Below are 15,398 nucleotides of genomic sequence, written 5' to 3' on the forward strand. Positions count from 1 at the left end.
CAGGGTCCTCCTTTTGTGTCCTACCTGATCATGCAGCTGCATTACTGTGCACCCATGCTATGCATTTGAGTGTACTCAACATGCCTAATCTCCATGCTCCCATCCAGTGACTGACTAAGCATTACCTTGTGCTCATACTGTGCTGTGTGATCTGCTTTTTCTTGTATTCATGTATTGTGTCATTGCTGTATGTCACCTCTAAATATTGTCTAACAAACTAAAGTCCAGTGCTGCGTAATATGTTGGCACTTTATAAATAAATACAATAAAAATAAATAACAAAAAAAAAAAAAAACTCACCTAAGGAGAGGGAAGGCTCTGGGACTTAGGCCCAGTGCACACCAAAAACCTCTAGCAGATCTGCAAAACGCTAGAGGTTTTTGAAGCAGATTTTAAGAGCGATTCTAGGTATGTTTAGAAAGGTTTTCAAAACATGCCTAGCGTTTTTGTGTAGCAGATTTCATACATTGTTACAGTAAAGCGGTTACTGAACAGCTTCTATAACAAAAATGCCTGGAAAACCGATCTGATCTAGCGTTTGCGGTTTGCTAAAAACCTCAAATCACTGGTGTGCACCATCCCATTGAGATACATTAGCAGAGAGTTTTCACAAGCGGCAGCGTTTTTGAAAACGTTACCAAAAACGCTTGGTGTGCACTGGGCCTTATAGAGCCTTCCCGTTCCTCTCATTCCACCGCAGACTCCATTCAAATCCCCCGCCAGAGGCTTGGAAAGTCTTTGGGAGTCCTGAGTGCTCCTGAAGACGGGCGGGCTTCACACTGGCATGCGCGAGAGCGTTCTTGCGCATGCACAGTACAGAGCAGCCAGTCTTCGGGAGCAGAACAGAGCAGTTTCCGTCGGAGGTTGCCAACGGGGGATTTTTACTTCAGTCAGAGCACCTGATCTGCATGCTTGTTGGGGGGCTGTGGCTAAAAGTATTAGAGACATAGGATCAGCAGGAGAGTCAGGCAACTGGTATTTTAAACGGAAAAACCCATATCCTTCTCAGTTTAGGTTCCCTTTAAAGGCTCTTTTCCACAAGCGGCTGAACTGTGCACTCGGCACACAGCTAGCAGGCAACAGCAAGAGTTTGTGAGAGTTTGACAGTCTTTTCACTGTCTATCAACTGCTCATGGAAAAAGGCCCTTAATTGGATCATTCCCAAGCTGAATCAAATTGCATCAACCCGGAATTATTAGCATGTTATTAAGCATCCCTAATTACCACCTAACTATTGACCAACTACTGGGTGACATTATATTGTGTTTAACAAGTAAGGTGACTTACAAAATTAGCAGCATCCATGATGCCATCTTCTACAGGGTGCGTGCAGTCCAAGGTGAACTTCAGCAGCTGCTTCTTTTTCTTGCCGCCTTTTGTCGCTGTCTTTTTCTGAAGGAAACCAGAGTATGTCAAATCAAAGAGCAAATTATTTCCTGCCAAAAATATATAAATAATATGTGCAATCCTCAGCACTGCTCAGTCTTCTGTCACCAAATCGTAAGAGGCTTACTGCGTTAAAAGCGGATTCAAACTGTAATGGCAAGAGGTCACGGTTCCAGCTTAGGGTGAATAAACACTTCCAATTTTGATTGGCCACTCACTGGCCAATTTTACTACCTATGTGCATTATGAGAGCTTACCTATACAATCTGTTCACAGCATTCTCTCATACTACATGGAGGTGGTAAAATTGGATGTGTGTATTGAGCCTGTGTAAAGTGTAAAACGTTTAGAATATTTAATAGAGAGAGAGAAAAAAATAATAGAACAGAATCCCTATGAGATCAAACATAAATAGACTAGACTGAAGTTGAGTTTGATAAAGACCTGATTCCTTGGGTGACATCGCTGGGCCGAAGCTGCACTGACACAGTCAGCCTAAAGGCCAACAACGCACTCTGTGGCAATGCCAGGGAGCGGAGGGTCGACAGCTTCCCAGATGCGACATCATGCGGCAGGCAGGGGGAGCTGTGAGTACAAAGCAATTGGCTGTTGCTCAGCTGAACTGATCCACTTGGCAGTTCGCTGGCCAGGGGCTGCTGTACACATGCCGGATTATCGGCAGAGGTGGTCATTATCAGCCACCTCAGCCGTCTTTAGTCTCTAGCATGTGACAGGCCTTTATGCTGGGAATACACCATACAAATTTCTGTTAGATTTTCTGTTATGCTGGGTACACACGGTGCGTTCCAGCACTCAATGCCCCACCGCTCGATTATTTCCGAGCATTTCCGATCGTGTTTCGATGATTGTGAGGTCGATTCTCATGTAAAGTATGCCAAATCGACCTAACGGTCCATTGAAACGCGAATTGGACATGTCGGAAATAATCGAGCGGCCGGGAATCGACAGGAATCGAGCAGGGCATCGAGTGCGGGAACGCACCGTGTGTACCCAGCATTAGATTATTTTCTGTAGAGACTGGTCATTATCTCTGGTGCATGGTCTTCTGGTTATCTCCTGCTGAGTAGAACAATGCCTAATTGCTAGGCAGATAGATGGTTAGATAATTTCTGGAAATTATCTATCTGGCAGGTATATCTTATGCTGGGCATACACGGGTCGATCAACCCCCGCCGGCGCTCTTCATCAGTCACTCAATTCCCCGCTATTGTCTGCCAGCGGGGATCTAGCGGAGAATCTATCCGGCAGGTCATCGGACCTGTCGGATATTATCAATCGAGCCATCAGGCTCGATTGATAAGGCTGCACAAGTCCCGTGCATGCCCAGCATAACAGAAAATCTAATGCTGGGCATACACTATACGTTTCTGCGGCTCGATTAGCCGGCAGATCAACTCCCACCACGTCCCCGCGCGCGCCTGGATCGATTCCAGCTCGTCCCCGCAGGTGCTTCCTTATCTTGCGCTCGTTTAGTTCCATTAGCCTGCCCGCGGGTATCAAGCGCGGAATCGATCCGGCGGGCAATCGGACATGTCGGAACTTATCGAGCCATCAGCGGCTCGATTGATAAGAATAAACGTATAGTGTATGCCCGGCATTACAGAAAATTGTATGGAGTATTCCCAGCATTATTCTGGGATTACAAGGTACGTTTTTTGTGTTCGATTCAGCGTGCGACTTATTAGCCATTCGATTTTCTGCTCGAGTCACATCTTTTTTCCATTGACTTCTATAAGAAATCGAGCGGAAACTAATCGAGCTGAACATCGGACATGTCGGAATTTTATCCGTGTGTGTGTGTTTTTGCATGAGCTACCAATTCCTCTGAGTGATATTTATTCACTGGTATACAAAGATAATGGCAAATGGAAGATTTTATCTAAGGGGGACCTATGATCTCATGCGATTAGACTTTAACCACTTGATGCACAATGGACGACATTCATAAAGATCCTATTTTGACAACTTACTGCAAATAGGACTTTTAATCAACATGCATTCTGCCAAAATGCACGCGTGCCCATGTTAACACCTTAATGGAAGGCATTGAGTGCAGTAAGCCTCTTACAAATCTGTAATTTTGCATCAAGAGATAGTCTGAGAAGCACTGGTGATTGCACAGATTGAAATAGAAGTGTCATCTGAAGAACTGACTATTGCAACTTAATTGGAGATCTTTAGAATTAGTGTAGTGCTCCCAACACTACTTTTGCACACCAAACATATAGCTGACAGCTGCTGTAAGCTGTCACATGCGCAGAATGCATGAGGTCCGCAGAAAACTGCCCCAAGTGTGATCCCTCCCTAACTCCACCAAGTCCCAGGCTAGACACCTGACTGGGAGATGTACGCTCATAGAAGGACTACATTTTTCTGACATGCACTGTGGCAGTTGGAGACACACACCATCACCACCCCCAAAGGTAAGTAATGGCTGCCACCCCTCCAAGGGCCCACACGCTATTTACAAACCTCTGTAGGAGGTACATTTTATATATTTAACTAAAGAGGTGCTTAGTAGTTTACAAGCAACTTACACACGCTAGATTAAACTCAGCAAGGCAGCTAATAAAGATCAACTCAAGCGATAGTCTAACATGTCCAGGAGCCTCCCTGACGATACCTAAATATCCAGCATGCAAAGGAGGACCACTATTGGGTATTAACCAATGCACCTATGTTATTTGCTCAGCGCACACCCTTCAGCTAATTTAATTTCTATATCTTCTTATTGAGTATGTCTTGCATCAAATATCAGTATCAAGGGCACCTGATGAGTTACGAGCCAGTAACGAAATCGATTGGGTGGTGGTGGACGTACCAGGACAAGTACAACGGACCCTGGAGCGGCGTTTTGAGCGCAGGACAGTGGCAGCCATGGGTGGAGGATAGTACAACATTGTGCCCTGCCTGGCAACGGGGGAGAGCCCGTCAATAAAACTATGTGCAACTAACAGCGTGGACATGAGTGCAATATTTTAATAAAAGTGGTTTTAAAGTTACAATATTACGCTATGTGAGGATTTTCTTTGAGGTCTTGCAAAGGAGAAAAACATTATTGGGCAGCATTGACACCAGGATCCTGAGGAACCTAGGCTTCCTGGAATAGTGCATGGTTGGCCAGTCTAATAGTGGCCAATACGTCCGGTGAGTCTGTTCACTACTGGGTGTATATGGTGGAGGTGCTACTGATATTTGATGCAAGACATACTCAATAAGAAGATATAGAAATGAAATTAGTTGAAGGGTGTGTGCTGAGCAAATAACATAGTGACTTTAAAAGGTTTGCCTAAACCTGGTGAAAGCGCACCCTAAAGGACAACAATACCTTGCTATAGCGCTTTGAAATTTATATGCAATATTAACCACTGTACACTTCAGATACAAAACCTTTAGAATCAGAGCCTTCTATCATGCTGCTCCAACCACGAGGGGCTGCTCACCCCTTTCAATAGGGACAGTTCCATTCCTAGCAGTGTGTTTATATTTATATTTCATTTAAATTTAGGCAAAACTGAAAACCCACCTATTCAGCCTGGTATTTACACACTAGTAAACATTTCCGTTGTATTGGCATTAAAAACCCAAGAGAGACTCAAGCCTTTCTTTACTTTATTTTTGTTTACACTATCAGAACTAAAATATTATGAGTGTTCTGTACACCTGGACGTCCAAACATGCAAGTCACAGCCGCTCCCAGGCACTGTCTACACACTGACTAGCAGTCAGACAGATGTATGAGTGCAGCAGACAGGCAGAGCCCATCCCTCCCCAGCGCTCAGACCCATTGAGTAGGCCGCAGTCCTCATGCTCAGCCCGGTGCTCTGTTCCACAGCTCGCAGCGACCATCTGACAACCTAGCAGCTCCCCTGACAACCGTGTCCGACTGAGGAAGAGCATCCCAGAGCGGTCTGGCCGAGCCTGAAGCCCCGCGGATCGCTCAATGCGGCATACTGCTAACAGCACGATTCTCACCTGGGGTGCCATGGCGGCCTCAGATGGCTAAAAGGAAGAGAGAGACTCTGCGCATGCGCTGTGTAAAGAGGCGACGGGCGAACACGCATGCGTTCTGCTCAAGTATCCATAGGCGCATGCGCCGCTTTGCAACAAACCAGGAGCCGTGGAACGCAAAATGCACCGCGGTCTGCGGGGTTTGCGCATGCTCGAAGTTATGCTCTGGAGTCTGGACTGTAGTGATGGGAATTCCGGCTCTTCTCGGAGAATCGGCTCTTCTGAATCGGCTCCCATTAGAGAGCCGGCTCTTACTGCTCTCAATCGGCTCTTCATTAAATATCACTGGACACCACTCAGAATCGGAGTAAAAGCCCCGCCCCCATCTCCATGACAACTCCAGACTGCTTCGCTGACTGCCCCAATCCCTCCTGCTACTGCTCTGCTCTGCCCCATACACACCTACAAGCTGCAACTACAGGACTACATCTCCCAGCATGCCTCAGCGCCCTTTATTACACAGCAAATCAGAGCTGTGTGGGGCGGCTGAGGCATCGGCTCTTTAAAAACTGAGAACCGGCTCTTGTCGTTCACAGCAAAGAGCCGGCTCTTAGAGCCGGCTCGTTCGCGAACGACCCATCACTACTGGACTGGACTGGAGCTTCAGCAGCACAGCAGATCATGGCAGTTATGTTGGTGTCTAGGGATTATCAATCATGGCCTTTTGAAGCGTGCCCCATTTTCCTGCGGACCTTCTTATTTAAAAGTAAAGGTGATCTTCATGTAGGTTAGACGCCGCTGTTGCCTCTTTATGGATTATTTGTCATTGTTATATGACTGGTAAATGAGCAATCAGAAGTGTTAGGCTTTTAGGGCTTTTAATGCAGTAGGGATAAGGGGCCACATGCAAAAAAAACTTTTTCTTCTAGAACAGAGGTGCCCACAGCTTACTGAAAGAGCTACTTTAAAACTTGCTAATTGAAAATGAGTTACCAGGTAGAATCTGAATCTACCTCCAGATACAAACACACCCACAGCAATTGCACAGCAGCAGTCCATCAACTATTACAAGCTACAACTGAGGAACATGCACAGCGGCGGTCCATCAGTGGTTACTGCAAACTGCCAGTCAGTTAGGTGCATATCATCAGGGGCACCTCTAGCCATTTTGTCACTCCAGGAGAGAAAACCTGTGGCGCCCCCCCCATCCCACGACGCCCCCATGAACATGATGGTAATGTGGCAGCGTTTCACCAGAAAATAATTGTAATGCAGCAGAGTTTCACCAGAAATTACACTTATTGCGGCAGCGTTTCACCAGAAAATACATGTAATGTGAGCAGCGTTTCACCAGAAAATACACATAGGCAGAGCTCCTCTTCCCCCCCCCCTCCTTCCCATTAGTTCCCCCTAAGAGCCCTGATACCTGCCTGCACCTATAAGAAAAAAAAACACATTTACTAACCTGCAGAATACTGCTCTCTTGGCCTCCCTCCAGTGCAAAGCAGCTCCTCTGATGATCTTCATGCAGCAACTCCAGTTGCCAAACTCCTGCGCTGACTGGCAGACACAAATAGTGTCCAGTGCAGGCATTCAGATGCCATTTTCCCGTAGCCCTGCTCTGCCTGCCAGAACCCACAGCCTCCTTCAGTCACAGGGGGACTGAAGGAGGCACAATGGGGGACAGAATGAGGCACAAACGGGGGAAGAAGGAGGCACAGGGGACATAGGGAGGCACAGAGGGGCCAGAAGGAGGCACGAGAGTAAAGAAGTCATAAAGGAGGACAGAATGAGGTACACGGTGGACAGAATGAGGCACAATGGGGGACAGAGTGAGACACAAAAGAGGGACAGGAAGACAGGAAGGTACACAGAGGGGGAGGTAGAGGGGGACAGAAGAAGGCACAAAAGAGGACAGAAAGAGGCACAGGGGGACTGAAGGAGGCACAAAGTGGGGTTGGAGGTGGCACAATGGGGACAGATTAAGGCACAAACGGAGGCACAGGAGGAAAGAAGGAGGCACAGGGGGACTGAAGGAGGCACAATGCGGGACAGAAAAAAGCACAAAGGGGGGCAGAAGGAAGCACAGGGAGACAGTAGGAGGCACAAAGGGGGACAGAAGTATGCACAAAGGGGGACAGAAGGAGGCACAAAAGAGGGATAAAAGACGGCAGAGGGGGGATGTAAGAGGGGGGCAGAAAGAGCCACATGGAGACAGAAGGTACAAAGGGGCACAGAGGGAGGCACATGGGGACAGTGGAAGGTGCAGGGGACAGAGGTGGCACATGGGGACTGAAGAGACACATGAAGACAGAAGGAGGCACAGGAGGACAAAAGGAGGCAGAGTGGAACTGAAAGAAGAACGGGGGCAGAGGTAGCACAAGGGGGGGGGGGACAGAAGGAGGCACAGTGGGGGACAGAAAAAAGCACAAAGGGGGGCAGAAGGAAGCACAGGGAGACAGTAGTATGCACAAAGGGGGACAGAAGTATGCACAAAGGGGGACAGAAGGAGGCACAAAAGGGGGATAGAAGATGGCAGAGGGGGGATGTAAGGAGGCAAAGGGGGGCAGAAAGAGCCACATGGAGACAGAAGAAGGCACAAAGGGGCACAGAAGGAGGCACATGGGGACAGAGGAAGGCGCAGGGGACAGAGGTGGAATATGGGGACTGAAGAGGCACATGGAGACAGAAGGAGGCACAAAGGGAGACAGAAGGAGGACAGAAGGAGGCAGAGTGGAACTGAAGGAAGAACAGGGGGGCAGAGGTAGCACAAGGGGACATAAGGAGGCACAGGGGCACAGAAGGAGGCAGAGGTGGCACAGGGGGACTGAAGGAGACACATGGAGACAGAAGGACAAACGGGGTCAGACCTGGCACAAGGGACTGAAAGAGTACCTGAGGCAGATAACTGTATGGGTTATAGGACACAGAGGCATGTTCTCTGCTGCCTCTGTGTTCCTCTGGTGCCGCTGTCTGTCCCCTATGGGCTCTGCTGTTCCCCCTAAAAGCTAGCAGCAGGCTAGCAACAATCTGATTGTCGCTAGCCTTCTTTTTACTTGCCAGCCATCAATCACTGCTCACCCGCCTCCTCCATGCCTCTCTACCACCTTCTTCGTTGCTTTACTCCCCTCGTCACTTGGGTCCCCACCTCCGCTGTCATCCTCCAATCGAAAAATCAAGCCATGACCCAGGAAGTACTACTGAATTGCGGCCATCTTGGATTTTCTCCACCGGTGATAGGACGTTACACCGACTGCGAAGGATGAAATGGCACGTGGAGAGACGCAGATGGAGCCGGGAGGCGGCATGCAGTGTTGCCAACTCATCCCTTTAATTACTGACACATATGAATTATACAGGTTTTGTGGCTAGGTAGATGCAGTTAAGGCACTGATTAGCCCCAGAACTTGTATAACTTAGATGTGTCAATAATTAAAGGGATGAGTTGGCAACACTGGCGGCATGGATCAGGTAATATGTTTTTTTTTTTATCTTAATGCCGCCTCAGGTTCTCTTGAAGGAGGCACAAGGAGACAGACGGAGGCACAAAAGGGACAGAAGAGGGAAAGAAGGATGCACAAGGCACAGAGGTGGCAGCTGCCTGCAACTTACGTGAAGTAGATGCATCAGAAGCAAGTAATAGAACACCCACATGGGTGGGGCTTAGTCCGGGGGCAGGGCTTAATTTGGGGGCGTGGCTTAATCTAGCAACATGGCACCCCCTAGGACCAATGGAACGCCAGGCATTGGCCTTTACTGCCTATGCCTAGAGGTGACCCTGCATATCATCAGAGTCCTCAGCAAGCCAAATAGATTGTGCCTGACCAAATAGATTAACATTATAATGCTTACAATATCATGCTGAAAATGCTTCTAAATGTGTGGCTCCCCACCTTGCAACATCATAATTCTGTGCACTTCTGTGCAAAACTTCAGGACAGCATATGGCACTAAGCTCATCCAAGTCAAAGAGACAGAGTAGAACAAGTACATTGCTCAGGCGGGTAGTGTGAGATCTTCTCAGAAGTCCTCTGCAATCTACCAGTAGATCACAATCTACCTAATGGGCACCCTGTCCTAGGAGATCAGATCTCATCTTCTATTTAAAATTACTTTTCGTTATTTTGCAATTGAAAAAGTACCAAAAAGTAGTTGAAAAAGTGCTATCTAAATTGTTTTTAACATTTTCTTGCTCGCTGGTGGTTTTGAAGACATTGTATTGACAACTTTGAAAATATCACCTAGAACAGGAGTGTCCAAAATCTGGCCTGCAGACCACCTGCAGCCTGGCGAGTCTTTTCTCGTGGCCCCTGCAGGTCTGCCTAGCTTTTAATTGCATGTGGCTGCAGGCAGGCTGTTGCCTGGGCCCTGCATGCATCTACAGTTGTAATGATGGGGTTGGCGAGCCGCATTCCTTGCTGTCTAGGAAGTTGCTGCTTTCACCCTGAGTGGCCGCACTGTTTCTCCTCCCTCTGCTCTCCCGTAGAACCGTGGTTTTCGCTACAAGAGTACAAAAAATGGCCACTGGAGTCAGAACTTTCAACTTGGTGAGTGAAACAGGGAAGGAAGAGGGCACCTACTATAGCAGCAGCCACCTCTGTGCCTGCAACAGCCACCTATTAATAGGTACCACTGTGCCAGAATCAGTCACCACTGCACCAACCAAAGCCACCACTGAACAACCAGCACTGAAAGCCACTGATTAGCAGCCACCACTGTGCTGTAGCACTAAACACGTCTTATTAGCAGCTGCCACTATGCCAGCAGTAGCCACTGATTAACAGCTGCTACTGTGCCTTCAGCAGTAACAGTCACTGATTAGCAGCTGCCACTGTGCCAGCAGTAGTAAGAGCCATCAGTTAGCAGCCACCACTGTGCCAGCAGCAGTAACAGCCACTGTTTAGCAGCCAGTGGTTATCAGCAGCAGCCACTGATTAGAAGCCACCACTATGCCAGCATCAGTAACAGCCACTGATTAGCAGCAGCCCTGTGCTAGCAGCAGTAACAACCACTGCTCCGTAGCCGCCACAGTGCAAGCAGCAGTGTCTCATGGAGATTTGAACATTTGGGACAATCAGCAGAAATTCTACTAGCAGAATAGTTTTAACTGCTTCTGGCAGTGGTGGCTGCTAGTAAGTGGCTGTTACTGCTGCTAGCATAGGGGTGGCTGCTAGTAAGTGGCTGATACTGCTGGTGGTATAGTGGCAGCTCCTAATGAGTGGTTGCTGCAGCTGATATAGTGGCAGCTGCTAGTGAATGGTTGTGCTGGCATAGTGGTGGCTGCTAGTAATAAACAAATTCTGGTCTGGTTCTGGTTAAGTGGCTGTTACTGCTGCTGGCATAGTGGCAGCTGCTGGTGAGTGCCTGCTACTACTGCTGGCATAGTGGCAGCTGTTAATTAATGGCTACTGCTGCTAGCATGGTTGTGGCTGCTGCTGGCTTAGTGGTGACTTCTGCTGGCAGAGTGATGTAGCTGCTGCTGCTGCTGCTGCTGGCAGAGAGGTGGTAGCTAATGCTCCTGGCTGAGAGGTGGTAACTGCTGCTGTTGGCAGAGTGGTGATAACTGCTGCTGGCAGAGTGATGGTAACTGCCACTGCTGCTGGCAGAGTGATGGTAATTAGTGCTGCTGGCAGAGTGGTGGCAACTGCTGCTACTGGCAGAGTGGTGATAACTATTGTTGCTGTAGCAGAATGGTGGCAACTGCTGCTACCGGCAGAGTGGTGGCAACTGCAGCTGCTATTGGCAGAAATAATTCAGACACTACTGAAGCCAAATAGATCAGCAGGGCTGCCAGGCACCTGGTATTGCCTGGATATTACCTTTAAGAGGCCAGAGCCCTCCATCCCGAAAAGGTTATTTACTTTTTATAACTCATACAGTTATCACATTTGCTTTTGTGCATAAGTATTATTATTCATTTAGAATTTACAAGTTCCCAAAGTACAGTTTTATTTGCTCTGAAAGCTGCCATTGCATTTTATTCATAACTGGTGTATTTATATTGTGATATACCCAGTAATGATTTCTGAGCAGTGTATCAGTTCTGGACACAATAGGAAACGTTTCTGCAATGTCAGGGAATGTTTACATTCCTCTCTGCTACAATTAATTAAACACAAGATAATGTTATCACCAGTGTGATGTACAGTAGATCTCCCTGTAGGAAACATTCTATTGAAAAAGTAAGTCCTGTGTTTTAACCCTTTGAATGCTGTTCTGCTAGAAAAAAATTTGTGGTAGTATATTATATGCTGTAAATAATCTTTTAGAGCAAAGACAAAATGCTGGGTTTTATACCACTTTATGTAAAAATAGCTTTGTTAAGCTGCAAATCCAGTTGCTTGATAGTTCTGGTTAACTGAGTTCTGGATAACTGATTATTTACATTAATCTATACACTCTATTTCAGAGACAACACTCTGCACCAAGTTGATAGTACACGGAAGCTATTTGGTCCTGGCAGAGCAATGTCACTCTTGATACTGGCTACACGTCACTGCCATGTATCCTGCCCTGAGGAAAGCCAAGGCGTGTCTGTCATTCCCGTCTGCTTGACAAGCCAAAGCTGCAGCAGCAGGAGCCACTTTTTATCAAGAAGTCTCACTCTTCTAGCGAGGTGAGTTCAGTTCTCTTACTGAGCTTGGAGCCAATCTAGTTTTTTCTCTCGTTTGTAATAATTTATGTTTAGATTCTTACAGAACAATTGTCTTTATATAATAATCCATATATAGCTTTAGAGAGTTCACATAAATGCCTCTGCTACCCATAAGAACCAAGTTTCAACTGTTATTGTTCTAGTGGAGATTTTGAAACTAAAAAGCACTGTGTAATCTGCTGTTCGCATATTTAACCGTTTTTTTCCTATTACTTAATAGCAAGAATAACTTTATAAAAATGACAAGTTAACAATAGAAAAGGCTGCAGCGTTCGCTAATGATTTTTAGTACTTTAAATAGCACCACCTTGAGCAATTGAAGTGACACACAATATGTATACTCTACATACAATGTTTCATACAAGCGTTATACAGACTATACACAATACAACCATAAGAATGTGTATAGTAGAACTGGAAAGGCAATATATAGCAATACCCTGAAACATTATGTATGTACATCTAGGTCACTATCTGCACTCCATGCAGATAGTGACCTAGATGTGGACCGAGTACCTAGCGCTGCAATGCAAGAGTACAATCCACTATGCCACTCCTACCACCCACCTTGTTCAGCGCACAGTGAAAATCCAACAGCTTTGATAGTATGCGATGCATTACATGGCATGGGTAGCTTGGACACTATGGAAGGCACTAGTTGACCACTGAGGGGTTTTTCACCTTAAAGAGAGTCTGAAGTGAAAATAATTATTTGTTATTTTTACCTGCTAGTTTGCATAAGGAGTATAAAGAGAATTGAAACGCTGCATTCCAGCGGCAAAACGAGGGCTTTATACCCCCAAATTCCCGAGGGAAAATCTGGGGAGCGCTTCCTGTAAGAGGCAGAGCTTAGCGCTGTAGCTCTGCCTCTACTGAAGTCAATTGCCGCCTCTCCCCGCCCCTCTCAATCTTCCTTCACAGAGAGGGGTGGGGAGAGGCGGCGATCCACATGGAGATTGACTTCATTAGAGACAGAGCTGCAGTGCTAAGCTCTGCCTCCCCGGAAAGCAAAATCCACGACTTTGAAAGTCGTGGATGTTTGCCCCGGGATTTGGGGGGCATAAACCGCTCGTTTTGCAGCTGGAATGCAGCGTTTTAATTCTCCTCATACGCCTTATACAAACTAGCAGGTAAAAATAACAATTTATTTTCGCTTCAGAGTTTAAGGACCAGAGCAATTTTAACCTTTCAGCGTTCCTCCCTTTCATTTACCAATAACTTAATCACTACTTATCACAATAAAATGATATATATCTTGTTTTTTTGCCACCAATAGGCTAATTTTGTGTGGTACATTATGAAAAGAATTATTTTAATCTAAATGCATTTTAATGGGAATAATAAGAAAAAAAATATTATTTCCCAGTTTTCGGCCGTTTATAGTTTTAAAATAAAATGTTCTACTGTGGGTAAAACCCACACATTTTATTTGCCCATTTGTCCCGGTTATTGCAACGTTTAAAATATTTCCCTAGTACAATGTATGGTGCCAATATTTTATTGGGTAATAAATGTGCCTTTTTTCAGTTTTGCATCCATCACTAAATAAAAGCCTATATTTTCAAAAATGACAGTAATCTACCCTCTTGACATACATCAAAATAATTCAGTCCCTAAGGTAACTGTTTATGTATTTTTTTTAATTGTCATTTTTTTTATGAGTTTTATTTGGGTAACTATGTTAGAGTGTGTGAGGTAAGGGGTTAATTTTAAATGTATGTGTATATCATGTTATTAAAATAAATGTATATAGGTGTAATTTTACTATTTGGCCACCAGATGTTCTCACTCATTATCTTCCTGAGCTTACTATTAGTACGCTAACAGGAAGGGATGCGTATACCGTATATACTCGCAAGCAAGCCGACCCGCATATAAGCCGACCCCCCCACTTTTAACTGAAAAAACAGAAAAAAATGATTGACCCTCATGTAAGCCGGGGGTAGGAAATGCTGGCCGTGTGATTCCCTCATGTGTGTCCCAGTATAGCTAGTATAGTGTCCATTATGGGTAGGTAGTGCCCTGTATAGCTAGTAAAGTGCCCAGTATAGCTAGTATAGTGCTCAGTATAGCTAGTATAGTGCCCAGTATAGTTAGTATAGTGCCCTAGTATAGTGCTCAGTATAGGTAGGTAGTGCTCAGTATAGCTAGTATAGTGCTCAGTATAGCTAGTAAAGTGCCACAGTATAGCTAGTAAAGTGCCACAGTATAGCTAGTAAAGTGCCCCAGTATAGCTAGTATATAGCCCCCAGTATAGCTAGCATAGTGCTCAGTATAGCTAGCATAGTGTTCAGTATAGCTAGTATAGTGTTCAGTATAGCTAGTATAGTGTTCAGTATAGCCAGTATAGTGTTCAGTATAGCTAGTATAGGGCCCAGTATAGCTAGAATAGTGCCCCAGTATAGCTATTATAATGCCCCGGTATAGCTAGTATAGTGCCCCAATGTAAGTAGATAGTGCCCAGTATAGCTAGTATAGTGCTCAGTATAGGTAGATAGTGTCCCGACCCCCGCCCGCCCGCCCGCCGCCGCCGCCGCCGCTGCTGCTGCTGCTGCTGCTATTATTAGCTTACCCGGCGGCTTCCCATATCCCTCCCTCCGTCTCCTGCACTGGCTTGTAAATAGTTCGCAGCAGCTCGCCCCACGGCGGCTGCTGTGTGATGACGGAGGAAGCTGTAGGCAGAGCGGCTTCCTGTACGGGCGATGTGTATCGCCGTTGCTATGGGAACCGCTCTGCCTACAGCTTCCTCCGTCATCACACAGCAGCCGCCGTGGGGCGAGCTGCTGCGAACTATTTACAAGCCAGTGCAGGAGACGGAGGGAGGGATATGGGAAGCCGCCGGGTAAGCTAATAGCAGCGGCGGCGGCGGCGGCGGAGGGGGGGGTATAAGGAGCAAACATGACTCGCAAGCAAGCCGACCCCCCAACTTTTGGCCCACTTTTGGGGGGTCAAAAATTCGGCTTGCTTGCGAGTATATACGGTATATGTATTACTTTCGTTATTACAATGACCACAATATAATGCAAACTGCCCACAATATAGCAGGTAACTCTATAAGTCTGGGTCCCCTATAATGCATATGCTGGCAAAAAAGAATTTGTATGCACGTATCTTCACCCTCTGCAATAGGATCTAAGAAAACACCTTGCATATGAAAAATAACAATGAAGTCTTACCCAATCCTGCAACTGTTGGTCCACTGCTACCTGTGCCCCCTTCACACGTTCCGTGAACCTGTCACTTCTCCAGAAGGTAACCGCTAAAGGTTCTGTCCTCTGTTAAATGTGAAAAACTAATCTCCCCTTTCCTGTCATCTGACCTCCCTCCGGACATCCTAATTGGTCCTCTCAATTCTGCATAATAGCAGTTCAAATGTGCACAGCCG

At 46.4% G+C, this 15,398-nt stretch overlaps 2 protein-coding genes across 10 annotated transcripts in view; one reads left to right on the top strand and one right to left on the bottom strand.

The window, feature by feature from the left end:
* Nucleotides 1–5,486, bottom strand: part of RPL22 (ribosomal protein L22) — a 12,123-nt gene extending 6,637 nt beyond the window's left edge. The window contains exons 1-2 of the mRNA XM_068240519.1: nucleotides 5,383–5,486; nucleotides 1,288–1,392 (exon numbers count right to left, since the gene is read on the bottom strand). Of these exons, the coding sequence (XP_068096620.1) occupies nucleotides 1,288–1,392; nucleotides 5,383–5,394 (117 nt within the window). The 5' untranslated portion in view covers nucleotides 5,395–5,486. The remainder of the gene's footprint in view (nucleotides 1–1,287; nucleotides 1,393–5,382) is intronic.
* A 127-nt stretch (nucleotides 5,487–5,613) lies between these two features.
* Nucleotides 5,614–15,398, top strand: part of RNF207 (ring finger protein 207) — a 128,957-nt gene continuing 119,172 nt past the window's right edge. For 4 of the 9 annotated variants that reach the window (XM_068240509.1, XM_068240512.1, XM_068240518.1 and 1 more), the window contains exons 1-2: nucleotides 5,614–6,141; nucleotides 11,768–11,974. The gene's annotated coding sequence lies outside the window, so the exon portion shown is untranslated. Of the gene's footprint in view, nucleotides 6,146–8,972; nucleotides 8,995–11,767; nucleotides 11,975–15,398 lie in introns of those variants that run through there. The other 5 variants (XM_068240514.1, XM_068240510.1, XM_068240515.1 and 2 more) reach the window with 5 other exon arrangements.

This window comes from Hyperolius riggenbachi, chromosome 6 (assembly GCF_040937935.1).
Source record: "Hyperolius riggenbachi isolate aHypRig1 chromosome 6, aHypRig1.pri, whole genome shotgun sequence".
NCBI lineage: Eukaryota > Metazoa > Chordata > Amphibia > Anura > Hyperoliidae > Hyperolius > Hyperolius riggenbachi.